The sequence below is a fragment of the Nerophis ophidion genome, linkage group LG07, assembly GCF_033978795.1.
Source record: "Nerophis ophidion isolate RoL-2023_Sa linkage group LG07, RoL_Noph_v1.0, whole genome shotgun sequence".
Classification (NCBI taxonomy): Eukaryota; Metazoa; Chordata; class Actinopteri; order Syngnathiformes; family Syngnathidae; genus Nerophis; species Nerophis ophidion.
The window spans coordinates 38,678,093-38,705,158 of NC_084617.1; the positions used below are offsets into that span (position 1 = coordinate 38,678,093).

Sequence of the window (27,066 nt, forward strand, 5' to 3'; positions counted from 1 at the left end):
TTCTATAAGCATGAGGAACTAAACATGTCCACAACTACAAACCCCAAAACGAGTGAAGTTGGCATGTTGTGTAAATAATAAATAAAAACAGAATACAATGATTTACACATCCTTTTTAACCTATATTCAATTGAATAGACTGCAAAAACAAGACATTTAATGTTCCAACTGGAAAACGTTGTTATTTTTTGCAAATATTGGCTCATTTGGAAGTTGATGCCCGCAACATGTAAAAAAAAAGCTGGCACAAGTGGCAAAATAGACTGAGAAAGTTGAGGCTCATCAAACACTGATTTGGAACATGCCACAGGTGAATAGGCTAATTGGGAACAGGTGGGTGCATGATTGGGTAAAAAAGCAGCGTCCATGAAATGCTCAGTCATTCACAAAAAACGATGGGGCGAGGGTCAGTACTTTGTGAACAAGTGCCTGAGCAAATTGTTTAAGAACAACATTTGTCAACAAGCTGTTGCAAGGAATTTGGGAATTTACCATCTACGGTCTGTCATGTCATCAAAAGGTTCAGAGAATCTGGAAAAATCACTGCACGTAAACGATGATATTACGGACCTTCGATCCCTCAAGGGGTACGGCATCAAAAAGCGACATCAGTGTGTAAAGGATATCACCACATGGGCTCAGGAACACTTCAGAAAACCACTGTCAGTAACTAAAGTTAGTCGCTACATTTGTAAGTGCAAGTTAAAACTCTACTATGCACAGCGAATGCAATTTATCAACAACACCCAGGAACGTTGCCTGCTTCGAGGAGCCCGAGTTCATCTAAGAAAGACTAATTCAAAGTGTAAAAGTGTTCTGTGGTCTGACAAGTCCACATTTCAAATAGTTTTTGGAAACTGTGGACGTTGTGTCCTCCGGACCAAAAAGGAAAAAACCTGCTGGGTTGTTCTAGGCGCAAAGTTCAAAAGCCAGCATCTGTGATGGTATGGGGGTGTATTAATGCCCAAGGCATGGGCAACTTACACATCTGTGAAGGCACCATTAATGCTGAAAGTTACATACAGGTTTTTGGCGTAACATATGTTACCATTCAAGCAATGTCCTTTAACAATTTTGCTTACTTCAGCAAGACAATGGCAAGCCACGTATTACAAGAGCATGGCTTTGTAGTAAAAAGAGTGCGGGTACGAGACTGGCCTGCTTGTAGTCCAGACCTGTCTCCCATTGAAAATGTGTGGCACATTATGAAGCGTAAAATACAACAACAGAGACCCTGGACTGTTGAACAACTCAAGCTGTACATCAAGCAAGAATGGGGAATAAGTCCACCTGAAAAGCATCAAAAATGTGTCTCCACAGTTCCCAAATGTTACTAAGTGTTGTTAAAAGGAAAGGCCATGTAACACAGTGGTAAAAATGCCCCTGTGACAACTTTTTTGCAATGTGTTGCTGCCATTAAATTCTAAGTTAATGATTATTTGCAAAAACAAAATAAGTTTCTCAGTGTGAACATTAAATATCTTGTCTTTGCAGTTTATTCAATTGAATATAAGTTAAAAAGGATTTGTAAATCATTATATTCTGTTTTTATTTACCATTTACACAACGTGCCAACTTCGATGCTTTTGGGTTTTGTCCATGCTGACTTCATGCAGGCATGTCGTAGCCTCTCGCCTACACAATAAAAACATGTACCACATGCGCGAGGGAGTAAATATTTGACTTACCCAAGCCACTGCCATGATGCCCAGGGCAAAGAGACTCGGTCCCAGCAGGTTCCACAGACCGTGACGGTCCAGCTGCAAAGCCATGGAGAGGGACATGGCTCCCAGCAAATAAAGCACCTTGAGGGGGAACAAAAAAACAACCAGCATATCCGTCAATGTCGTTTGGAACACTGCGACCACTGAGGCTCAGTTCAAGCAGGTCTGGTCCATGCCGCTAAAGTCCCGCTACAGAGAACAGTTGTCATTAGCATTTTGACATGCTAACATTAGCATGCCAACGTTTTTTTAACTAATTTCACTTGCGTACACTTCAGTCATATGACTCGACACGTCCTAACTGTTAGCATGCCAACATAAGCGTGCCAATTTTTTTTTAGCTAATTTTACATGTGTACACTTCATAGTGATTAATTGACACGTTCCAACTCTTAGCATGCTAATGTTAGCATTTTAACATGCTAACATAGGCATGCCAACTTTTTTTGCAAATTTTACATGTGTACACTTCATAGTCATATGACTTGACACATGCTAACATTAGCATTTTAACATGCTAAAATTAACGTGCCAGCGTTTTTTTTTATAGCTAATTTCTCATGTGTACACTTTATGGTCATATGACTTGACAAGTCCTAACTGTTAGCATGCTAACATAAGTGTGCCAACTTATTTTCAGCTAATTTTACATGTGTACACTTCATAGTCATAAGATTTTGATAGGTTAGCATGCTAATGTTAGCATTATAACATGCTAACATAAGGGTACTGTCACGCCAAATTTCTTCTCCCTACAAAAACCTTCCCCCCGGAAGACATTTGGCGTTAATGCTTGAAGGACCCCAATGAGGGTGGAAGGACCTTAAAGCAGCCCACACAGCTGCCTGTTTTAAAAGCATTATAATTGGCTTGATTGTCATTGGTGAAAAATAACAGTGAGGAAAAAATATTAGCATTCCAGCATGCTTACCTTTCAATCTATTTTTGCTTCGCTAATTTTGCAGCTGAAACCCTTAAGAGTCATATAACTTGGTATTGTTCCGCTCTCATTGGCGTCCTTCAGGCATTGGAGGGGCTTTTGGGGGGGAAAGTTTTTGTATGGGGAAGAAATTTGGCGTGACAGTGCCAACTTTTTTTTTTAGCTAATTTTACATGCGTACACTCCACAGTCATATGACTTGAGACATTCTAACTGTTAGCTTGCTAACATTAGCGTTTAACTTTGGCTTGCACGTTTCAGCATTCTCCCAAAATTGCCTATGCTAGTTTTTTTGTGTATTGTTCTAATTACACATTTTATCTTTAAAATGTGTCGCGGGCAACAAAACAAAAACAAGCTCCGGGCCGCACTTTTGATAAATTGTTGTTGGAAAGTAAAGTGAGGGCAAAGCAATACATAAGAATTAAGAGGGAGCAGGTTCACCAGGAATGTGGTTGGTGCCTAAAGTATTTTTTTTTCCTCACACAAAATAACAATGGATGTATTATTTGGAAGAAAAAAAATCTATCGCACAGCTCCAATACATGAAGAGAACCTCCACTCTGGGAGCGAAAGGCCCATCACCACCATGAAAACAAAGCACTGAAACGAGGACGTGAGGCAAAAATCTATAAATAACACCGGCTTAACTTTTCTCTCCTCTCTTTTTGTCAAGCTCTCAATTTGACACAAAGCCACAAGCATGCAGGGGAAGATAACAGGGGAGGGGGACAGGAAATCAATAAGATATGCCACACACGTCTGCCTTCTGTCTGCTGCGGAACGTGAGGACACATTTAAGGTTTTTTTTTTTCCTTCCAAGCATGGAAGGGATGACCCGCCTGCAGGAGGACAGGACTAATTGGAATAGACGAGGGAGGAGGGCACTCATCAGTCATGCTGGGTCACACAGTAGGCAGGCAAACATCCCTCTACTGTACCAAGCTTTAATGAATCATTATCCGTCATTGTGATGGACGAGCTTGTGCAGAATTATTCTGATCCGGCATTTACATTCGACAGCGCACAGTGAGCGTGACAATGCGTGTGTGACAAGTGTCCGTTTTCAAATCATTCCAGCGGCCTGTTAGACTAATGAGAAACAGATGATGTGAATTTGCCGATCCGCTTCTGCAATCAGCAGAGCACACTCTGACAAGACAGAGCCACTACAGAGCGTGAATTTAACCACGGCAACTGCGGTAAAAGCCACGACCTTCTTCGTCATTTGCTGTAATACCCTAAAAATTGACCAACATCTGCAACAAGAACATGCCGTGACCACTGTAACAATAAACGGTATAATGATAACTCGCGATAAAATTCCAGACGGTTAGTAACACCGTCTAATTTTTTAATAACCAAAAAACTGTCATTTATAAATGCGTTTTAGGCAACATGAAGTCAGGCGCATGCGCAGTAGCGTCGTCTGGCTTGATAATCATGGCGGACTAACTACACAGACTTTGGTTCCGAGATTTCCCCTCGGAGTAAATGGATTCAAGCGCTTGGTTTAACTTCATTTTCCCTCGCTTCCCGCCGTGTGTTTAAGAGCGCACTGCTGTGTTTAGATGGAGATAATAGTGGAGACACTAATCCCCACACCAAAAGTATACAGCGAAGGAGAAAACCATTTGATGTTGCTTTTATTTTCTCAATGCAACGTCCATCAGCTGCTGTGACTGAGAGTTAATGAGTTGAGGAAACATGCAGAAGGCGATGTGTCGTGAACGTTGTCACAACTTGTTTATAAAGTCTTTACTTTGTTAATTGGGATGTTCACTTGTCTTTTGTTTACTGCAAACTGAATCAGTGTTAAAATAACATCAATACTTGCTCAAATGGGGAATAGGTTTATTGGCAACACTATATTGGCCCTAGTGTGTGAATGTGAATGTTGTCTGTCGATCCCTGTTGGCTCTCGGCGATGAGGTGGTGACTTGTCCAGGGTGTAACCCGCCTTCCGCCCGATTGTAGCTGAGATAGGCACCAGCACCCCCCGTGACGCCCAGTGGAATAAGCAGTAAAAAATGGATGGATGGACTAGCTCAAATGTTTTGTCATATCATTGAACTGAACGCTGCCTGTGAAGATTGTGTGTTCGATGTGAGAGTTGTCTCTCTTTATTTTTGTTGGCCAAACTGTTGTTCTGAACCAAGAGGAGAACAAAGATTGTTTATTATACTTTTTTTCATTAGCCAAACTGCTTTGTATTTTATTTTGATATCAAAAAGTAAACAACAGTTGTTGTTTTTTTTACATTACTTGTGTTTTTTTCATGTCACAAATGTATTACTTCAAAAACCATTCATGTGACACAGCATGTTGCTAATGTGGTATTGAGTATAGTTAATTTCTATGCAACATATTTCTGCTGAAACTCTTAAGGGATCTGTCCCAATACATCATCTGCATGTACATATTAATGTACATAACTTAAAAAAAAGAAAAATATTTTTTTTTAAAGGGGAACATTATCACCAGACCTATGTAAGCTTCAATATATACCTTGATGTTGCAGAAAAAAGACCATATATTTTTTTAACCGATTTCCGAACTCTAAACGGGTGAATTTTGGCAAATTAAACGCCTTTCTGTTTATGCCTCTCTGAGCGACGACGTCAGAACGTGACGTCACATCGGTACTCAACGCCATTTTCCCCTACACATCAGACGCATCGAGTCAAATCAGCTCGGTTATTTTCCGTTTTTTCAACTGTTTTCCGATACCTTGGAGACATCATGCCTCGTCGGTGTGTTGTCGGAGGGTGGAACAACACGATCAGGGACGGATTCAAGTTGAATGTGCATCGATTAGCACGGCATGCTAATCGATGCTAACATGCTATTTAGGCTAGCTATGTGTACATATTGCAGCATTATGCCTCATTTGTAGCTATATTTACATCCAGCCTTTCTCTCCACCCACATTTAATGCCAAACAAACCCTTAGCAATCGACAGATTTAAGTTGCTCCAGTGTCAAGAGATGCGAAAGTCCTCCGTTTGTTTTTTACGGGCGATGCTACGACAAAGATGGCACAGAGATGGCAAAAATGTCTGGATATCCTGCGACACTCAAAGCAGATGCATTCCCAAAGATAAAGTTAACGAAATCACAAAGGTGAGTGTTGTTAATTTACTGACTCATGTGCTACATATTTGGTCGCGGCATGACTGCCAGCTAATCGATGCTAACATGCTATTTAGGCTACCTGTATGTACATTTGAAACTATATTTACATCCAGCGTTTCCTTCCACCCACATTTAATGCGAAACAAACACTTACCAATCGACGGATTTAAGTTGATCCAGTGTCAATGCAAAAGTCCTGATCGGTTGGTCTGCACATTTTACCGGCGATGCTAACGCAAAGATGACCGAATAGCGTCAATAGCTATTCGCTCAATAGCTTCAGTTTCTTCTTCAATTTCGTTTTCGCTATCTGCCTCCATACTCCAACCATCTTTTTTAATACATGCGTAATCTGTTGAATCGCTTTAGCCGCTGAAATCCGAGTCTAAATCCGAGCTAATGTCGCTATATCTTGCTGTGCTATTCGCCATTGTTTGTACTGGAAGCGCTATGTGACATCACAGGGAAATGGACAGTGGCTTAAGCAAATAGCGAAAATCAAACACTTTAGAGCTTTTTTTAGGGATATTCCGGGACGGGTAAAACTTTGAAAAAAATTTTGAAAAATAAAATAAGCCACTGGGAACTGATTTTTATTGGTTTTAACCCTTCTGAAATTGTGATAATGTTCCCCTTTAAAATACCTCCCTCTATCACAATATAAAAATAGACATAAAGGTCATCATGAAATGACAAAAATCTGACAAGTGACGGGACATTGTTGTGAGCTAAGTATATACCTCAAGCCTCAAAGAAGATCATTGGAAGCAGGTGATAATTGGAGAAAAGGTGTTGTTTTAAAAATGTGAAAAACTCACTAAATATAGATAGCATTGGGAGCATTGTTAACAAGCAACATTGCACGGATTCAAAGTCGCAACATGTGAAGCCAAACCACTGCCATTAAGATTTGGTATTGAAAAATTAAATTGACATTGTAAGCCAGTCCTGAGCAAAATACGGCCCATTAAGATTTTCAATTCGCCCCGCCGCACATTCTGCGTAATTTTTTTTAGACCTTTAACATCAAAAATGTCGCCGCCAACAGGATGTGTAGTGGTGATTTTAAATGACCGTAAGTCTTAAACTATAAAAAGTATTTCAAAGGTTGAAATTTGCGCTTTTGAGTTTTATAGGAGTTATTACTGTAATCTACGTCACAGCAGCTCAGACCAGGAACAAAGCAGAATGGGCGGGGTTTGATTTCAGAGCAGCTAGCCCCAAACGCGTGTGTCAGAAACAGATGCGGAAGCAGATTTTTACGTGATAATATATGACGACTTTTTGAACATGACCAATGTATGATCCTGTACCTACTTGGTATCGGATCGTGAAAAAAGAAAAGAAAAAAAAAAGTATCGAAATACATTTTGGTACCAGTATTCAAATATTGGTATTGGGACAACTCTAGTCCAAGCAAATGTAATGCGCCGCCGTATGCTTAAAATGAGCAAAATATGTAAACACGTTATTATGAATTTTGCTACATTACATATATACTTACAGCGTGTACATGACATGTTTATGGAGGTTTTTGGATATTTCTAAGAGTGCTTTATAGGCTCGAAGACAGTCTCCATTCTTTTTTTTTTAGTTGAGTTTTTGTTTATTTCAAACATGCATGCATGCATACAACATGATACATTACAATTTCCAGGTTCTCTATTCAACATGTTTGAAAAGCTGACATCCATTTATGAGTTACAATGCGTAAAAAAACTAACAAACATAAGGATTGTGAATGACAGCCATTTTAATTTTTTTTAAAATGCAGTTCCCCTTTAAAGCCCCCTCAACCAGAACTTTCAGTTTTGGTTGATTTTGGCGTCGTCTGTGGACCAAAGCGGTGGTGTTTTGCCAGAAGTAAGCCCACCTTCCCCATGAGGACTGGCGCTTATAACGTCAATCTGACATGATGTCTGCTGCAATATTGGCACCAATGTTATGTCTCTAATGGCTATGCTGATGTTAAATAGCAGACACTAATGACATGTTGCTACTACCAAGAATGTATCGACACGGGTGCAGGTCCGACAAGACCAAGGAGCTGGTCATCGACTTCAAGAAGAAAATCACCCCTGTGGAGCCTGTCAACATCCAGGGCCGGAAGGTGGTAGTCCTGGGGCAGTACAAGTACCTGGGAGTCCATAGGAACCCTGTGCTGTGCCCTGTACTTTAAATGGGTTTGTTTGGGGGAGCAGCACCAGCAAAAGGGACTTAAACCAAATTGACAAACTGATCCGTACAGCCAGCCAAACTATTGGCACGCAGTTGGAGGTGTTTGTGTCTGTGAGGGACAGGAGGACACTGGACAAACTGCTAGCCATCATGGAGAATCCTGCCCACCCACTCCACCAGATAATTGAGGTACCGCGGCGCTCATACTCCAACAGGCTCCCTCAGCTTCGTTCCCACAGTGTTCGATTCAAGAGCTCCTTCATTCGGCACTCCATCCAGCTGTATAATCACTCGCCATACAGCAATAGATGATATCTGTCTATTACCTGACACCTTCTACTGTATGTTAGCTACCTCTCTTTGTTTACAATGTATATTTTCTGCTGGATCTATTCTTTATTTTATGCTGCAGCTGTTAATAATGTGCATGGTAATTGGGGTTTGTTATATATTGTATATATTATATAATAATAAAATATATCAGTATATATTATATACTGTATATATAATATGTAAATATTACATATATGTTCTTTTTTTCTATTGCTATTGTGGTAAATTTTTAGTGTACTTTATACCCTTGTTGTGCCCTTGTGTGCATTACTCTTTCCATCCTTTGTAACTGAGAAGAAGTGAAGTGTGGTGTGAATTATATTTATATAGCGCCTTTCTATTGTGACTCAAAGCGTTTTACATTGTGAAACCCTATATCTAAGTTAATTTTTTTTAAACCAGTGTGGGTGGCATTGGGAGCAGGTGGGTAAAGTGTCTTGCCCAAGGACACAACAGCAGTGACTTGGATGGCAGAAGTGGGGATCGAACCTTGTCTAAACTGTTACGCTAACCCTGCACTTTATTTTCTAGTTGGCCAGCTTTGTACATGCAGCACATCAAAAGCAGGTGTGAGCGATAATAAAGACTAGACATGAGGAGTTATCTAATGTTTGATTCAAGGCATATTGACCTTTAGGCAGTGTGAATAACGTCTCCCTTGAGGCACTTTTTTGAAGAATATAATTATATGGAGGCTTTACAAATAATCAGGTACTCTATGGTCATTCTTTTGGCAAGCAAACCAACACACACACACACACACGCACACGCACAGGCACACGCACACACACACACACGCAGTGTAGTACTTGCCATTCCCCACGTGTACGGTTTGATTAGTGATTGCGGATTGCAGCGCTCAGCAAAAATGAAAACTCTAGAGGACAGCAGATGTTAGTGCACTCGCCCTCCCGCTGGTCCTCCCCCCCTCTCTCTCTGTCTCATTTATTGGAGCAAACACACACACACACACACACACACACACACACACACATCCTGGAGCACAGCAGGACCACAGTGACCCATGGAGAAGGTGCACCTGTTAGTTGGTTTGCCATTTCGTCAACCAGCAAAGACTCACAGAGGCTAGCATACTTCCAGTTACAACACTTATTATTATTATTATTATTATTATTACATATTTTAGTCATAAATAACACATTAGTATTCTCGCATATTAATATTAGAATGCTAAGTTTTTTTTAAGCTAACTTTACAACCAAACACCTCAGAATCATGTATCTTGCTAATGTTAATGTTAGCATTCTAGCATGCTAACGTTTTGAGTCAGAATCATATAACATGGTACTTTGCAGAAGCTCACTGTTAGCATACTAACGTTTGCTTTAGCATGTTAACTTGTTTATTTAGCTCATTTCACATGCGTACACTTTATAGTTATATGACTCGATACTTGACACATTCTAACTGTTGACACATGCTAACTGTTAGCATGCCAATGTTAGTGTTCTAGCACACTAACATTAGCATAGTAATATTAGCATGCAAACTTTTTCAGCCCCCTTTTTCAGCCAAACACCTCAGAGTCATATAACTTGGTACTTGGCACATGCTAACTGTTTAAGTTAGCATTTTAACATGCTAACATAAGCTGTTTTTTAAGCTTATTTTACACATGTACAGTTCATAGACATATGACTTGACACATTCTAACTGTTAGCATGCTAATGTTGGCACTTTAAAATTTTTAGCATTCTCTAGTTTGACAACTTTTTTTAGCTAATTTTTACACGCGTACACTTCATAGACATATGACTTGAAACATTGTAACTGTTAGCATGCTAACATTAGCATTTTAACATGCGAACATAAGTTTGACAACTTGTTTAGCTAATTTTACACGCGCACACTTCATGTCATATGACTTGACACATTTTAACTGTTAGCATGCTAACATTAGCATTTTAACATGCGAACATAAGTTTGACAACTTGTTTAGCTAATTTTACACGCGCACACTTCATGTCATATGACTTGACACATTTTAACTGTTAGCATGCTAACATTAGCATTTTAACATGCGAACATAAGTTTGACAACTTATTTTAGGAAATTTTACACGTGTACACTTTAAAGACATAGGACTTGACACATTCTAACTGTTAGCATGCTATCGTTAGCATTTTAACGTACGAACATCAATTTGACAAGTTTTTCTTAGCTTTTTTACATGCGTACACTTCATAGTCATATGACTTGACACATTCTAACTGTTAGCATGCTAACATTAGCATTTTAACAAGCGAACATACGTTCACCAACTTGATTTGAGCTCATTTTCCACACATACACTATATAGTCATATGACTTGACACATTCTAACTGTAGATTTCCCACGAGAATGAGTAAAAAGCTACCTGTTTGATGATGGACTTGAGCCTGGCCATGGCGATGACGGTGACCCACACGGACATGAGCGAGCCCAGGAAGTCGCAAAACTGCAGGACGTCATACTCCATGATGCAAAAGACCACGATGCCCGGCTGGTCGCACGCATGGTAGAACTGGCAGGAGACAAGAAAAGGTAGTGTGGTGAAGACGATGCGATAGCACAGTGAAAATACCGTATGACAGGGGTGTCAAACTCATTGAGGGCCACATTGTGTTTGACCTCAGAGGGCCGCTTCTAACAGCCCTATTTTTCTGGGCTATTAGCCCGTGCTTTTTTTCCTACCCTTTGAATCCCGCAGCTTATGAAACGGTGCAAGCAAACATCTTGGTGATGATATAGGGTTTAAATCATTAAAAAAAAAAAAAAAATTCTTAAGAGTGTATAAATCTACTCCATCAAATTTTGATATTTATTTCATGATCGCTTCTATATTTGCCTCTAAACCTTTCAAAATACGCCCAAATTTGCACTGTTTCAGGTAAACAAACAGTGGGCTAATGGGACTCTAGATCAGACCTGGGCAAATATTTTGTCTCGGGGGCCACATTGAGCGAAAAAATGTGTTTGGAGGGCCAATGTGTATGTGTGTATAAATGATATATACACATTTTGCTGTAAAAATCTGCTGTACAGTATGTGTATTTGGGTCCCTTTTTTTCAGAAACACTAATAAAAAAAAGTCACGATGTCCGATAGAATTCTACAAAAGTATTGACGGACCACCTCAAAAAAACTGAATGGAATTTTTCAGATTTTTACTGAATGAGACATCCAAAATGTACATTAAAATAAAGATAGTGGGATTTACAATATTACTATGAACAATAAAACACTGAATATTACAACATTTGAACGTCACTCTTCTTTTACTTCTCAGACCAGCTCCTCGGTAGTTGTGTATCTTTTACAATCAAGCAAAACACAACAGAAAAAGCTGGCCAAAAGTTGCCATGATGATTGTGTTAAATTGACAATGTTTTTACAACATGATATTGTTAATGGAAAAACAGTAAAAGTTCTTTTTTTATTCTGGCAACTTCGCTGCCAGTTTTTTTTTACCCTAAAAACAAAAGTACCGTCCTCCCAGTATCAATTATACACCGTTAAAAACAACAACCGTAGATTTTACACTCTAAAACTGGCAGCTCCATCAATTTTAATGCAAAAAACAGTAGTAGTTTTTCTCAATGTAAAGAAGTATGCTGTCAAGAGCAACGTAAAATGTATTGTCATTTATTAATTTGATGGGTAGTTTGCTGTAAAGTTAAGTGTTTTATATTTCGACTAAAGTCAAAATATAAAACAGTATATTATCATGTTTGGAAAGTATGATAAAATACTGTAATATTTTTTACAATATTGGATACTGTTAAAGTTTAAAAGGTATGCAATTTCAAGCAGTACATATATTTTTTCTGTCAAAATTTAAAAAAAAAAAATTACATTTCGTGAGAAAATATGAAGTACTTTATTGACACATATCATTTCCAAGTGTTTGCGAGCCAGATAAAATGATGTCACGGGCTACATCTGGCCCCCGGGCCTTGCGTTTGACACGAGTGCTATAAGATGTATCCATAGTGTCGACATCTGGATCAATAACCACACCTTTAAATTAAAGCTTTAGAGGTTAAATTCTTGTGTTGTCCTGCTCGGTGTGTGTGTGGCGCATGCTTAGCCATTAATTTCCTCTAGTCCTCCAGTGATATTAGAACTTGGAAGAAACTTTGTTGATTTTCCACCATGGTGTTGAGTATCAGTGTAGAAGTGGCTTTGCACTGTGGATAGACAACACTTTCGTTGCTTCCTCTCAAATTGGAGCCGGAAAAAAAAGTCTGACTTTTGAGGCACATTGAGAACATTTTGGAGGTTCCTCTACATATGCAAGAACCCTGTTTCTTCTTAAGAACCTATTGTTTCCAATTGAAAGGGTGAAGGTCTTCGATAGTTAGGTAACTATTGATTGACGTATCAAAACAAACAAGCAAAGGTCCCTGTGAACTTCCAAGTGCTCACTTACAGTGGAGAAGAACATGGTGAAGATGTAGACGGAGGCCTCCAGCAGGTAGTGGCTGCGCACTGCGATGACCACAGGCGGCACGAACATGAGGTTGCTGAGACACAGCAGCAGGGTGGAGAGCAGCTGGAAGCTGTAGGAGTAGGCCTCAGAGTTGTCTGTGCATCCCCAGCCTTCCCAGCCTGTCATGCACAGCAAACACACTCAGGAGAAAGGCTTTTATTCTCTCTTTATACTCTATTACAGTGCTTCTCAAATGGGGGTATGCGTACCCCTGGGGGTACTTGAAAGTATGCCAAGGGGTACGTGAGATTTTTTAAAAATATTCTAAAAATAGCAACAATTCAAAAATCCTTTACAAATATATTTGTTGAATAATACTTCAAGAAAATATGAATGTAAGTTCATAAACTGTGAAAAGAATTGCAACAATGCAATATTCAGTGTTGACAGCTAGATTTTTTGTGGACATGTTCCATAAATATTGATGTTAAAGATGTATTTCTTTGTGAAGAAATGTTTAAAATTAAGTTGATGAATCCAGATGGATCTCTATTACAATCCCCAAAGAGGGCACTTTAAGTTGATGATTACTTCTATGTGTAGAAATCTTTACTTGTAATTGAATCACTTGTTTATTTTTCAACAAGTTTTTAAATATCTTTATATCTTTTTTTCCAAATAGTTCAAGAAAGACCACTACAAATGAGCAATATTTTGCAATATTATACAATTTAATAAATCAGAAACTGATGACATAGTGCTGTATTTTACTTCTTTATCTCTTTTTTTCAACCAAAAATGCTTTGCTCTGATTAGGGGGTACTTGAATTAAAAAAATGTTCACAAGGGGTACATCACTGAAAAAAGGTTGAGAACCATCCATCCATCCATCCATCTTCTTCCGCTTATCAGAGGTCGGGTCGCGGGGGCAGCAGCCTAAGCAGGGAAGCCCAGGCTTCCCTCTCCCCAGCCACTTCGTCTAGCTCTTCCCGGGGGATCCCGAGGCGTTCCCAGGCCAGCCGGGAGACATAGTCTTCCCAACGTGTCCTGGGTCTTCACCGTGGCCTCCTACCGGTTGGACGTGACCTAAACACCTCCCTCGGGAGGCGTTCGGGTGGCATCCTGACCACATGCCCGAACCACCTCATCTGGCTCCTCTCGATGTGGAGGAGCAGCGGCTTTACTTTGAGTTCCTCCCGGATGACAGAGCTTCTCACCCTATCTCTAAGGGAGAGCCCCGCCACACGGCGGAGGAAACTCATTTCGGCCGCTTGTACCCGTGATCTTATCCTTTCGGTCATGACCCAAAGCTCATGACCATAGGTGAGGATGGGAACGTAGATCGACCGGTAAATTGAGAGCATTGCCTTCCGGCTCAGCTCCTTCTTCACCACAACGGATCGGTACAACGTCCGCATTACTGAAGACGCCGCACCGATCCGCCTGTCGATCTCACGATCAACTCTTCCCCCACTCGTAAACAAGACTCCTAGGTACTTGAACTCCTCCACTCTGGGCAGGGTCTCCTTCCCAACCCGGAGAACCACTGCTCTATTATACAACACAACGTACTCAATAGGGGGTTTTCCAATGAATCACATGTTTTATTTGTAAAGTTTCTTAATTGATTTAAAAATTGCATTTAAATGTAAAAAATCCTCTGTCGTGTCCAGCCACACTATTAAATGTTTGCATAGAATTTTATCAAACAAAACCATTTTCTTTTAAGTCATAAATAAATTAATCAATGTAGTTCATCTACTTTACAGAGGAATGTAGTTCATCGTAGAACTAACATCTAATGTTATAAAAAAAACATTAATTTTGAATCGAGAATCGTTTTGAATTGAAAACTAATTCTGTATCGAATTAACCCCAAGAATCAAATCGAATGGTGCCCTAAGATTTTCATCATATCAGCGCCTCTCAATTGTTTTCTGTGGCGCCTCCACCTCATAATCTGAATGGTAGCATAACACTGTATCCTTATCAAAATTAAAGCAAAAAAAAAACATATATATATATATATATATATATATATATATATATATATATACATACAGTAGATCAATTTACAACAAACAAACTGTAATAACATGTTTAGTCAGTAATAGAAACATGTCTATGAATGTTCTCATACATCCAGTAACCCAATGTACTCAATAGGGATTTTCCAATTAATCAAATTTTTTTTGTAATGATTCTTAATTGATAAAAAAAAAAAAAAAAATGATTTAAAAATTACAATTAAAATTGAAAAAATCCTCCGTCGTGTCCAGCCACTTTATTAAATGTTTGGGTAGAATTTTATCAGACAAAACCAGTTTTCTGTTAAGTAATAAAGAAATTTATCACATTGGTTTATCTATCTTATTAATTCACCCAATTTTATTAAAAAAATAATTGATTTTGAATCGAGAATCGTTTTGAATTAAAAATTGATTCTGTATCGAATTGTTAACCCCAAAAATCTTATCCACAGGTGTCAAACTCAAGGCCTGGGGGCCAAATCTGTCCCTCCACATTATTTTATGTGGTCCGAGAAAGCCACCTGTGGACTGCCTGTTGTTCAACAAATGACCAGACAAGACTAAAACGTTGATGTTTCATTGAGAATATAGACACTGCGTTTTAGTACGACTTTGGTAAAGAGTGAAGCCGCACTGCTTGATGGATAGTAAGATATACTGAGCTTCAACATACAGGTATTATTATAGTGTATCTATAAGGACCCTAAAATGGCACCTATTAGGAAACATTATCTGGCGTTTTATTTCTAATCATTATGCAAAACCAACTTTTCTTACCTATTGGTACCTGCTGATGTGTATATTTGGGATCTGAAATGTGCGCATGTAGCCCGTGCAGTAGCAAATAAGTGCCTTGTTTTTGTTGTGGAGCATTAATTCGCCGCTGCATCCATTTCTAATATATGCGCTAATAAAATGCTTAATATTTTCTTACTAAATATATTTAGTTTCCTTTTGACATTGAAAATCATGTACTGCATGCAATTGAGTATCTTTTTAAAAATTCTATAGTATCAAAATCAAAATGTTATGTTATCAAGTATTCCAAAAAATGTTTTTGTTAAAATAAAGATAAATACTGTACTGAAATATCTGCTTGACTTATGATTACAAAACAAATTGTCAATCAAATTGTAGACTGTAAACTTGATTTATGGTTAAATTCCTTCGACTGAGTTTTTTACTGTAAAATCAACGTTGGTACTGTTTTATTTTTTATATACAGCAAGATCCTAAACCATTATAAAAAAACATTGACACAACACGATTTTACGGTAAAAAACAAAAACAAAAGAAAACTGTTTTTACCACTAAAAACTGTGGTATTGTTTCTCCATTCCATTCCATCTATTCCAATTTTTATATGCTGTAAAAAAAAAAGGTAAACCATTTTTTGAAGCTTATGTAAAAAAAAAAAAAAATTGTTAATATATATATATATATATATATACATATGTATATTCATATATTACTCATTGTTAAAAGAGGCCCTCAGAGGGCAAACATAACTGCCATGTGGCCCTCAATGAAAACTAGTTTCAATCAATCAATCATCTTTTTTTTTTTTATAGCCCTAAATCACAAGTGTCTCAAAGGGCTGCACAAACTACAACGGCATCCCCGGTACAGAGCCCACATAAGGGCAAGGAAAAACTCACACCCAGTGATTACTATGAGAAACCTTGGAGAGAAGCCTTGGGGAAAGCTTGGAGAGGACCGCTTTCGGCCCCCCCCCTATGGAGGACCGAAAACAATGGATGTCGAGCGGGTCTATCATGATATTGTGAAAGTCCAGTCCATAGTGGATCCAACATAACGGTGAGAGTCCAGTCTAAAGTGGATCCAATATAGTAGCGAGAGTTTGACACCCCCCATATAATTGAATGGTGTTCAAAGATTCACCACCCTAAGATTCACTGCCCTAATACTCAATTTGCATCATATTAGTGCCTCTCAATTATTTTCTGTTGCGCCCCCGCCCCCTACTCTGAATAGTATAATTTGTCTATAGAAATGTTATAAGTACGCCTCTGCATAACATTGTATCCTTATCAAAATTAAAGCAAACAAAAGATAAACAAATATACATCCATTTACAACAAACAGACTTTAATAACATTGTTTTTTTAGGCTGTAACAGAAACACGTCAATGAATGATCTCATACTTCCAGGTCGTTGTCATATCAGGGCGTTCAATGGATCGCAACTGGACTGTCTGGTTTGTCTTAGAAGACGTTTGACTTCTCATCCAAGTAGACTTCATCAGTTCATGCTCATAGAATTATATCGGTCGCTCTGACCTCCCTCCCCCCTCAACAACACCTGAGAGTTGAACTTTGCTTGCACTGCCTGAAGAGCGGCTCCAGCCCTATAGACGCAAAAACACTACACCCTGGACAATGGGCATATGCACACACACCCCCACCCCCACCCACGCCTTCACCATTGCTTGATTCACCTTAAGGGCAATAGATGGCTGAGTAGCGCTTATACAGCAGCAGCCCGCCTCCGTAGCTCCCACTCCCTCACCTCTGTTGCAAGATTTGTTGATTCTATGTAACATGTTTATGTGTGCTATGGCTATGGTGTTTTTTTTCCTTGGCCTCAGTCTGGACCCACTCCCTGGAGTCCAGCCTTTGACTCAATATATGTTTTACTCTAAAATTAAATAAACAATAAATAATAATAAATTCAAATTGATCAGCAACATTATTTCAATATATAACATTAGCACAATATATAAAACACTTTAACCCAGTTCATCTCAAACAGTGTGACCGTGTTACTATGGTAATCTAATTAGTTACTATGGTAATCTAAGCCGCAGCAGCTCAGACGAAGCACCAAGCAGCGTCAAGAGATCAGCCTGAAATGCGGGTGTCAGGGACAGACGCGGAAGGAGATTTTTACAAAAAAGTTCTAAAATGTAGTGATAAGATATGTCAAATTGTAGGTGGGTTTTTTATTACACTTTGTGTTCATATTTCGCTGTGTTTGTTGATTTTTGTTGCGTTTCCCTTGATTGTAAAATATGTCAATTGAGAGGGGGTGTGACGTTCATATGTTGTCAATATTCAGTGTTTTATCCTTCATAGTTAATATTGTAAATCTTTATCTTCCCATTTAGTAAAAAAGAAAAATAATCCATTTGTTTTTTAAGGCGGTCCGTCAAAACGTTTTTAGCATTCAGACTTTATTGTGAGGTTTTGTATTAGTTCATAAAAATAGATATACCGGCCCCCAGACACATTTTTGCTCCCCCCCCCTCGAGGGAAAAGAATTGCCCCGGCCTGTTCTAAGGCAGCAGAAGTTCACTCCATTCGTGTCACCCTCATTCTTTTTTTAACGCTTTCGTTGAATAAAAATGATCTATCTTCCATCAGTTCTTCCTTGTCACCAAACACGTCTTTTCTGCAAAGGAGCATGCAGTTGTTTATCCCGTGCCATCGAGCTTCCTGGTGAGGGCGCCTAAATCGGATCCAAATCGCGAGGCAAATTGGATAAGACGGAGTGAATGAAATATTTGTGAGCACGCTTGAATGGAGACTTTAATGCCGGTGGCAGGAGCCGACGATATGAGGAATTTAATAGCTCTGATAAGACAGCGATCAAAAGCAGGATTTTTTTGTTTGTTTGTTTTTAATCCGCAAAGGCCAAGCTTTGTTTAGCTTTATATGCTCATATTTTATTAAAGACTTTTTCGCGATTAACAGCCTGTTTTATTGTTCTTTCCAAATTGCTGGAATCAAAAGATGAACATCAGTCCAGCCTGACCCGAGTCCATAAATTTAATCACCGTGTTGTCATATCAGTTTTAGAAAAGGGCCTGTTTACCTTCCTTTGCTGCTGTGCTGTCTTGATTAAGACAATAAAAAAGACTTTGCAGTAAAAGTACAATGCAGAAACAAAACACAAAACAAAAAAAAATTCCAATGAATAATAACTGGCAATCGGCACAAAACACATTTCCCAGCTATTTTTCACACGGATAAATAAAAAGTTCGAGTGTTTTTTTTTTTTTTTTTTTAACTCTGTTTGGTGAATGCGGAAAAAGTAATCAAAAGAAGGCCAAATTTTAATAACATGGACTGAGGGGGGAAGGGTTTTAAAGGTGAATGTGATTGTTACCTGCTTTGCATTCACAGGCAGCATACAGGTAGTTGTTGGTCCGCAGCAGCTTGCACTGTCCGTACGTGCCACAGTCGTTGATGCATGGAGTCAGGTACGCGCGCATGTACACCTCCGCAGTGATGTTAGCGCACGCCTCCAAACTGGAAAAGACACACGCATCAAAAGGTTAACATACAATTTTACGACTGGTTTTATGAGCAGAGGAGCATGTTCGGCAGTGCACACACACACAGAAGAAGACACAGTGTGTAGACAGAAAAGGAAGAACGGACACATTTTGGTCTAAAAACAGACGATAAAGGTGAAGTTATAACACTGAAACACCTTCAGGAAGAGGTGCTTTAAGACGTGGCTAACTAGCCAGCAGCTAACATCTATCCACAGTCAGCAGTGTTTTAGCTACTTCTAAATCACTAATCCTCACCTCTATGGCGACAAATAAAGTATGTTTCTTACAAGTATCATCCCTGCAGGATGAGGAATAGCTAAACATGCTTCACTACACACCCTAGGAGGATACAATAGCTCACCGGCGTCACCACTAACAAAAGCTAGCGTTCCTGAATGTAAACAGATGCCATGGGTGGATCTACACCTGACATACACTGTAATGATACCAAGTACAATAGCGTATTTAGTTGATACTACTATGATTACATCAATATTTTTCATCGTCACAAATCTTTTTTCCTTTGTTTAAAATGTAAATGTTTACAAGCTCAGGAAATATATCCCTGGACACATGAGGACTTTGAATATGACCAATGTATGAGCCTGTACGTACTTGGTATCGGATCATTACCTAAATTTGTAGTATCAACCAAAACAACAGAAGAATAAGTGACTATTACATTTGAACAGAAGTGTAGACAGAACATGTTAAAAGAGAAAGTAAGCAGATATTAACAGTTAATGAATAATAATTTTGAAATGATCAATTTTTACTGTTCGTCCCTCATAATGTTGACAAAATAATAGATACATGACACAATATGTTACTGCATACATCAGCAGACTAATTAGGAGTCTTTGTTTGTTTACTTACTACTAAAAGACAAGTTGTTTTATTTAAGGACAAAATTGCAATAGGAAACATATGTTGAATGTACCCTAACATCCATCCATCCATTTTCTACCGCTTATTCCCTTTCGGGGTCGCGGGGGGCGCTGGCGCCTATCTCAGCTACAATCGGGCGGAAGGCAGGGTACACCCTGGACAAGTCGCCACCTCATCGCAGGGCCAACACAGATAGACAGACAACATTCACACCCATATTCACACACTAGGGCCAATTTAGTGTTGCCAATCAACCTATCCCCAGGTGCATGTCTTTGGAAGTGGGAGGAAGCCGGAGTACCCGGAGGGAACCCACGCATTCACGGGGAGAACATGCAAACTGCACACAGAAAGATCCCGAGCCTGGATTTGAACCCAGGACTGCAGGAACTTCGTATTGTGAGGCAGACGCACTACCCTAACATTTTTTTGTTAAAATAAAGCCAATATTGCCATTGTGGTCCCCTTCATTTAGAAGAGTATTGAAAAGTATCGAAATACATTTCGGTACCGGTACCTACAACCCTAGTATGTACATACAGCAGGGAGGTTCCTCTCAAATGTTTTGGGGAGCTAGTTTCCAGAAAGCTAAGGACCAGACTTCTCCTTTATTAGGCTTATTTTGTATGTTCAGAAGAATCAAAGTCCTCTGTAGTAGACATTTGTTTTTGGTCTGTTTATGTTGTTACACAAGCTGTTTTTTCAGGACCTTCTACAAAGATCAACACCGTGGCAACACAAGTGTTTAAAGAACCTGCTGCAAAAATGTGAATCTCTTTTTCAACTGAACTTGTAGTTGCCCAAATGATGACAAAGAGAGGATCTAAGATGGAACCTTGAGGAACACCACTAGTATAACTAAATACGTTGAACAAATGACTACTGACTGTATCTGAAGGTTATGTAAATCAAAAGTTTGGTGTTCTATGTTTGCTGGCAAGGTTAAAATGTCAATGCAAGGATCTGTTTACAGTGGTCCAGGTTTCTCTATACCAGTGTTCCTTAACAATAGGGCTCGGGCCCAAAGTTGGGCTGCAAGCGCCCTCTAGAGGACAGCCTAAAAAATATCTGTTTCTCAGCTGTGGTCCGTATGGGCCTCAGTTGCAATACACTTTTCCACCACTAGTGACAGTAAAGAAAATATAAAACAAGTCTGGGGCTGAAGTCCTAGAGAAGTTTCTTAATCGGAAACTGACTGGATATTCAAAACATGCTGGGGCCATTTTGATATTTTTCATTTTCAAAACCAAAACAATATATATATATATATTTTTTTTTTTTTTATTTTATTTTTTTTTTTTATTTATTTATTTTGTTTCCCTTTAAGGCGCCCCTCAAGTTGGTTCCAGGTTACAAAAATGTAAAAAAAAAAAAAAAAAGGAAATCGAAATACTTATTTTTAATTGATGAACAACTAAATCAACTTCTGGTCGATATGTCGGTATAAAGTTTTTTTTAATTTGACTTTTAATTGTTTTATGCCCTTTTTGTCAAAACCTGGTTATTTATGTCATAAACTAAAAATATGCAAAGTTTTTTCTCTCCCAAAATTGTAAGTGGAATATTTGATGTGAAGTATTGAAGCCTCAAATAGGTCAAGAATTCATAACAACATGGATTTTGATTCATTATTATTTTATGAGCAATGACAATTTAAAAAAAATCCCACAAAAATTATTTGGAATCCAAAAGGGCCCCGATCATAAAATAAAATATTTTTGTTGTTGTTTGTTTTACATTCAGCCCTTTAGTGTCAGAACTGCTACTGAAAGTGTGGTTATGATCGGGTTTTTAGAATCACTTCCTGTCCTGGTGCTCTTAATTTGTCAGTGTTTCTGGTTTGGTCTCTGTGTTTTTGAAGCACCTTTATTTTCTGTACCATGTTCCGTCGGCACGCCTGTTCCTCGTTTAATTAGTTCTATTTAGTCCCAACTGAGTCCCTCCTTCAGCGCTGGATCATTGTTCCTCTGAGACTGATGCTGAGTGTGCTGTTTCTGTTAGTTCTCTGCTTCCTTCTGAGTAATAAATTGTTTTTCACTTGTACTCTGCCTGCCATTTTCTGCAACCTTGGGGTCACGCTGCAAGCAACGCTCCCCAAATTGTGACACTTAAGTATCTAAAGCAACTTCAAATCTATACGTCTATTATAAGTTATTATTCATTTATGTTTTTTGTTTGGTTTTTTTAATGCCCTTTTTGTCAAAGAACACTTAGTTTTTTTTTCTAGCAAATACACGAAATGTGCAATATTTTCCTTAAAACAAATATTTCAAAGCATTTGATGTGATGTACCATTTACATCCGACTATAAGGCTCACTTGAATTCATTTAATTTTTTCAAAAATCGACAATGCGCCTTACAACCCGATGTGCCTAATGTGCGGCATAATTTTGCTTGTGCTTACTGACCTCGAAGCAATTTTATTTGGTACATGGTGAAATGATAAGTGTGACCAGTAGATGACAGTCACAAAAAAAGAGATACATGTCGACTGCAATATGATGGCACTAAACACCAAAACTTTAAATGTTCCATTGAGAATATAGAACATTACACACGGCGTACAAAAATCTGTCAAAATGTTTTTAGTAGGACTTGAAGCCGCACCGCTTGATGGATTGTCGGCGCATTAAACATACAAGTATTATTATGGTGTATGTATAAGGACCGCACAATGGCACCTATTAACAGAAATTATTTCGCGTTTTGTTTCACAATATTATGCAAAACCAACTTTCTTACCTTTTGGTACCTGCTAAACTGTATTTGGGATCTGCATAAGTCCTGAAAATGTGTGCAAATCCGCTACTGTTGTGGGTTTACATAATTCACCCACGGAACTTTAGTTAGTTTAGTGTCCTGGTTTTTCACGGGACACATTTGCGGAGTTGTTATTGCACTACTGAGCCACGGATGAGGAGACCGTGCTCCGTTATTTATTGAAGAAAAGTCTGAATGTCATTTAAACTGTTAGCTCCATCGTTTGACCTTTTTTCCATTCCCGTCCTTGCACGCTACACCAGCTACAACAAAGATGACGGGGAGAAGACGCTGTCGAATGTGAGCCACGTAAATAAGACCACCCACAAAACGGCGCATCCTGAAGCGACTGTCAGGAAGTGACTTGAAGATGATCTGAAAAACATCATCTATGCAGCATTTTGACCAAATAACCACCATTACATGTTATGTAGACCACAAGGAAATCTTTTACATTTACAAAAAATCATAATATGACCTCTTTTTTGCGCCTTATAATCCGGTGTGCCTTTTGCATGGAAAAAGACCTGAATAGACCCGCTCATCAGCAGTGTGCCCTATGGTCCGAAAAATACGGTATTTGGAACCTTGAAAGGACAAGAATTCATAACTTTGATTTGTATTCATTACACTTTTTTAAGCAATGACAGTTTTAAGGGGAAAAAACACAGCAGCTTTATGTCATTAGAATCAACATTGCCTCTTTTTCTTTTTACATTTCAGCTGTCTGCTCTTTTATTCCACTTTCTCAATAGTATCCTTAGAATGCGCAGCAGGCCGTTAAAAAAAATCAGCTGCGGGCCGCGTATGGCACCTGGGCCACACTTTGGACACCCCTGCTTTGTACTATCCTTATCAAGCTAAAATCCAAATATATGCTTCTGATGCTCATAGTGGGACAATGTCTATAGTTGCTGTGTATTTTACAACTGTGCAAAGAGAAAGTAGTCATTCTGTGCAAACATCACCACCGACTGCCAACTGTCACCAGAAACAAACATAAACTACATAAAGGATTTATTTTAAATATCTTTTTAAGACATAACGCAGGCTAGCAACAACAATGTCACTTCACTAATTGCCTCATCTTCCAATCACTCCCAGCCATCGGAACTGCAGAAGGTAACAAATGTCCTCCGTCGCCGGTCTCCAGAATTCAGATTTAATTGACGCAGCTGCTCGCCTCTTTGTTTCCCCACTTTTTATCAATCAACTAAATTGGAGTTGTGAAGCAAGCCTGTCACTGGCGCTACCTCTGACACGTGACCTGAATAATTACGCGCAAGAACACGTTTGCAAAAAAAAATGCGACGTGCATATTTTTCATAACACCGTCTGTCTGTGGCCATCTGTTATTCACAATGAAGAGCATCCCCCAAGTGGATCAAAAAGAAGGTATAAAAAAGAAAGAAAGAAAATATGTAAATTTCCTTCTCTTCACACTTTTGTGCCATTAAAGCTCAGACAAAACATCTCAATGGCTAAATGAATGTTATTGTGTCTAACAAGTTAATGGGAACGATTTTTCTTCAAAGGCTTTTCTCACAATGACTTTAAACAATCCTCAGAGAACCAGACCCCTCGGTCATGATCACCAACACTGGAACAAAAGTAAATATCCCTTTTAAGAAGGGATGTTCCAAAAACAACTCAAATATTATCACAAACCTATATTGATCCGATACGATATCAGCATGAAACATACATACTTTTATTTTCTATGATTGTTAGAAAATGTTTTATCAGGTGAAATGAATCAAATAAAAATGGTGGATGTAAAAACAACACTAACACATTTATTATTAACTGTCTTTAAGTTGGAGTGATGTGGTAATAAGTTTTTTCACGATACCAAGTGGTGACGATAGTTCATTAAAGGTGATGTCTGTATTTTGCTCAGTTACATTTTTCAAAGCAACAAATAAAACAAGAACACCGTCGGCTAATTGGCTACCATTAGGGCTTTAACACAACAAGTTTGTTCATTCATCAAAATTACTGGATTTTTTTTGTTTTGTTTTCCGTTGTGGTGAAGAAGGAGCTGAGCCGGAAGACAAAGCTCTCAATTTACCGGTCGATCTACGTTCCCATCTTCACCTATGGTCATGAGCTTTGGGTCATGACCGAAAGGATAAGATCACGGGTACAAGCGGCCGAAATGAGTTTCCTCCGCCGGGTGGCGGGGCTCTCCCTTAGAGATAGGGCAAGAAGCTCTGCCCTCCGGGAGGAACTCAAAGTAAAGCCGCTTCTCCTCCACATCGAGAGGAGCCAGATGAGGTGGTTCGGGCATGTGGTCAGGATGCCACCCAAACGCCTCCCTAGGGAGGTGTTTAGGGCACGTCCAACCGGTAGGAGGCCACGGGGAAGACCCAGGACACGTTGGGAAGACTATGTCTCCCGGCTGCCCTGGGAACGCCTCGGGATCCCTCGGGAAGAGTTAGAGGAAGTGGCTGGGGAGAGGGAAGTCTGGGCTTCCCTGCTTAGGCTGCTTCCCCCGCGACCCGACCTCGGATAAGCGGAAGAAGATGGATGGATGGATAAAATTTCTAATTAATCGCGATTCTTATTTGTAACTATCCTTTAAAAGAAATATCCATTTATCATTATTATTTTTTGAATCTGTCCTGTCCATCCACTCTGGGAAATCATATAGTTGATGATCTATGTCTGCTATACAGATTTACTCCAGAAAAAAGAAATGTTGAATACTTACCTTGTTGCCTTATTTGTATTTGACTTAATTAAACGCTTGGGTAAAATAAAAAAAATAAATAAATAAATAAAATGTTTTCTTTGAAGTAATATAGAAATGTATTTGACCTGTTTATCGACTGTATTTTCTGGACCATAGGCCAACACAGGATTATAAAGAGCACTGTTGATGAGTGGGTCTAGTCAGGTCTATTTTCTTACAATCAATCAATCAATCAATGTTTATTTATATAGCCCCAAATCACAAATGTCTCAAAGGACTGCACAAATCATTACGACTACAACATCCTCGGAAGAACCCACAAAAGGCGCACCGGATTATAGGGCGCATTAAAAGGGTCACATTGTATATATTTTTTTTCTAAATTGTAAAGTAATTTTCTTCTAAATTTACTTAAGTCCTATTGCAGTCTACATATATCTCTTATGTGTGACTGCCATCTACTGGTTACACTTATCATTTCACCATGTACCAAATGAAATAGCTTCAAGGTCGGTAAGCACAACCAAAATTATTCCGTACATTAGGCGCACTTGTCAAGTTTTAAGAAAATGAGAGGATTATTATTATTATTATTATTATTATTTAATTTTTTTCGTCTTGTCCTGTTCAGCTTCTCAGGCAAATCATATAGTTGATGTAGATGCCCATATTGGCTGTTCAGATTTACTTTACAAAAGAGAAGTGTCGGATACTTTTCTTGTTGCCTTATTTGAATTTGACTTTATTAAATGTATTTATATTATCATTTGGTGCACCCGGGCCGGAGCAGGAGGGGATAGAAAGAGAAAAAAAGGAAGACAGAGGGGGAAATTGTGGGGATGAAAGGGGGATTAGACAGAAAGACAAAAACAACAAATACAACAATAACAACAACAATAGAACAACACCAGCACATACATAATATGTACAAATATGATCGCAAAAGTGATAGCAAATAAGCAGTTAGTGAAATAAATAATATAGTATTGACAATGAGCATTTTTACACTAAAACTGGAGCAATACAAATACCAATAGAAAAAGCGCTATTGATCATGAACAAAACCAATAGTTTACCTCTATTATCAACAATACAGTTGTTCAAATGCAACAATACGTATACATCATGATAGCTAGAAAGATAATAAAAAATAAATAAATAAATTAAATTTAAAAAAAAAAGAAAAAAAGAAGGTATACCGAAAGATGAAAGGGAAGAGAGAGAGGCAACCTATATTAATCTTGTAGATTGTTAGAGTAACAATGGTTTAAGCTCTGTCAATATGCCTGGTGTTACCCAGTTTACCCTAGGGCAACAACGTTGATTGATGTTTGATGAAACATGATTATGTGCATGAGTGTATGTATGTATTTGTACTTGTATATGAACAGAATGTGTATATGAATGTTTGTACAGTAAATGTATATGTACAGTATGTGTCTATGTATGTTTGTTTGTACAGTGAATGTATATGTACAGTATATGTATGTGTGTACCGTGAATATGCGTGTAGATGGACGGACTTGGAGTATGTAGGTATGCACTGTATTTGTGTATGTATGTGGGAGCGTAGGTACCAATGTATGGACGTTAGTATGTATGAATAACGGTGCGTGTGTGTGAGTATATGTGTGTTTGTATGTACAAT

At 38.7% G+C, this 27,066-nt stretch overlaps 1 protein-coding gene across 2 annotated transcripts in view; it reads right to left on the reverse strand.

The window, feature by feature from the left end:
* Positions 1 to 27,066, reverse strand: part of tmem8b (transmembrane protein 8B) — a 179,284-nt gene that overhangs the window by 19,653 nt on the left and 132,565 nt on the right. For both annotated transcript variants that reach the window (XM_061906130.1, XM_061906131.1), the window contains exons 9-12: positions 18,903 to 19,045; positions 12,744 to 12,922; positions 10,689 to 10,835; positions 1,689 to 1,805 (exon numbers count right to left, since the gene is read on the reverse strand). In XM_061906130.1, the coding sequence (XP_061762114.1) occupies positions 1,689 to 1,805; positions 10,689 to 10,835; positions 12,744 to 12,922; positions 18,903 to 19,045 (586 nt within the window). The remainder of the gene's footprint in view (positions 1 to 1,688; positions 1,806 to 10,688; positions 10,836 to 12,743; positions 12,923 to 18,902; positions 19,046 to 27,066) is intronic.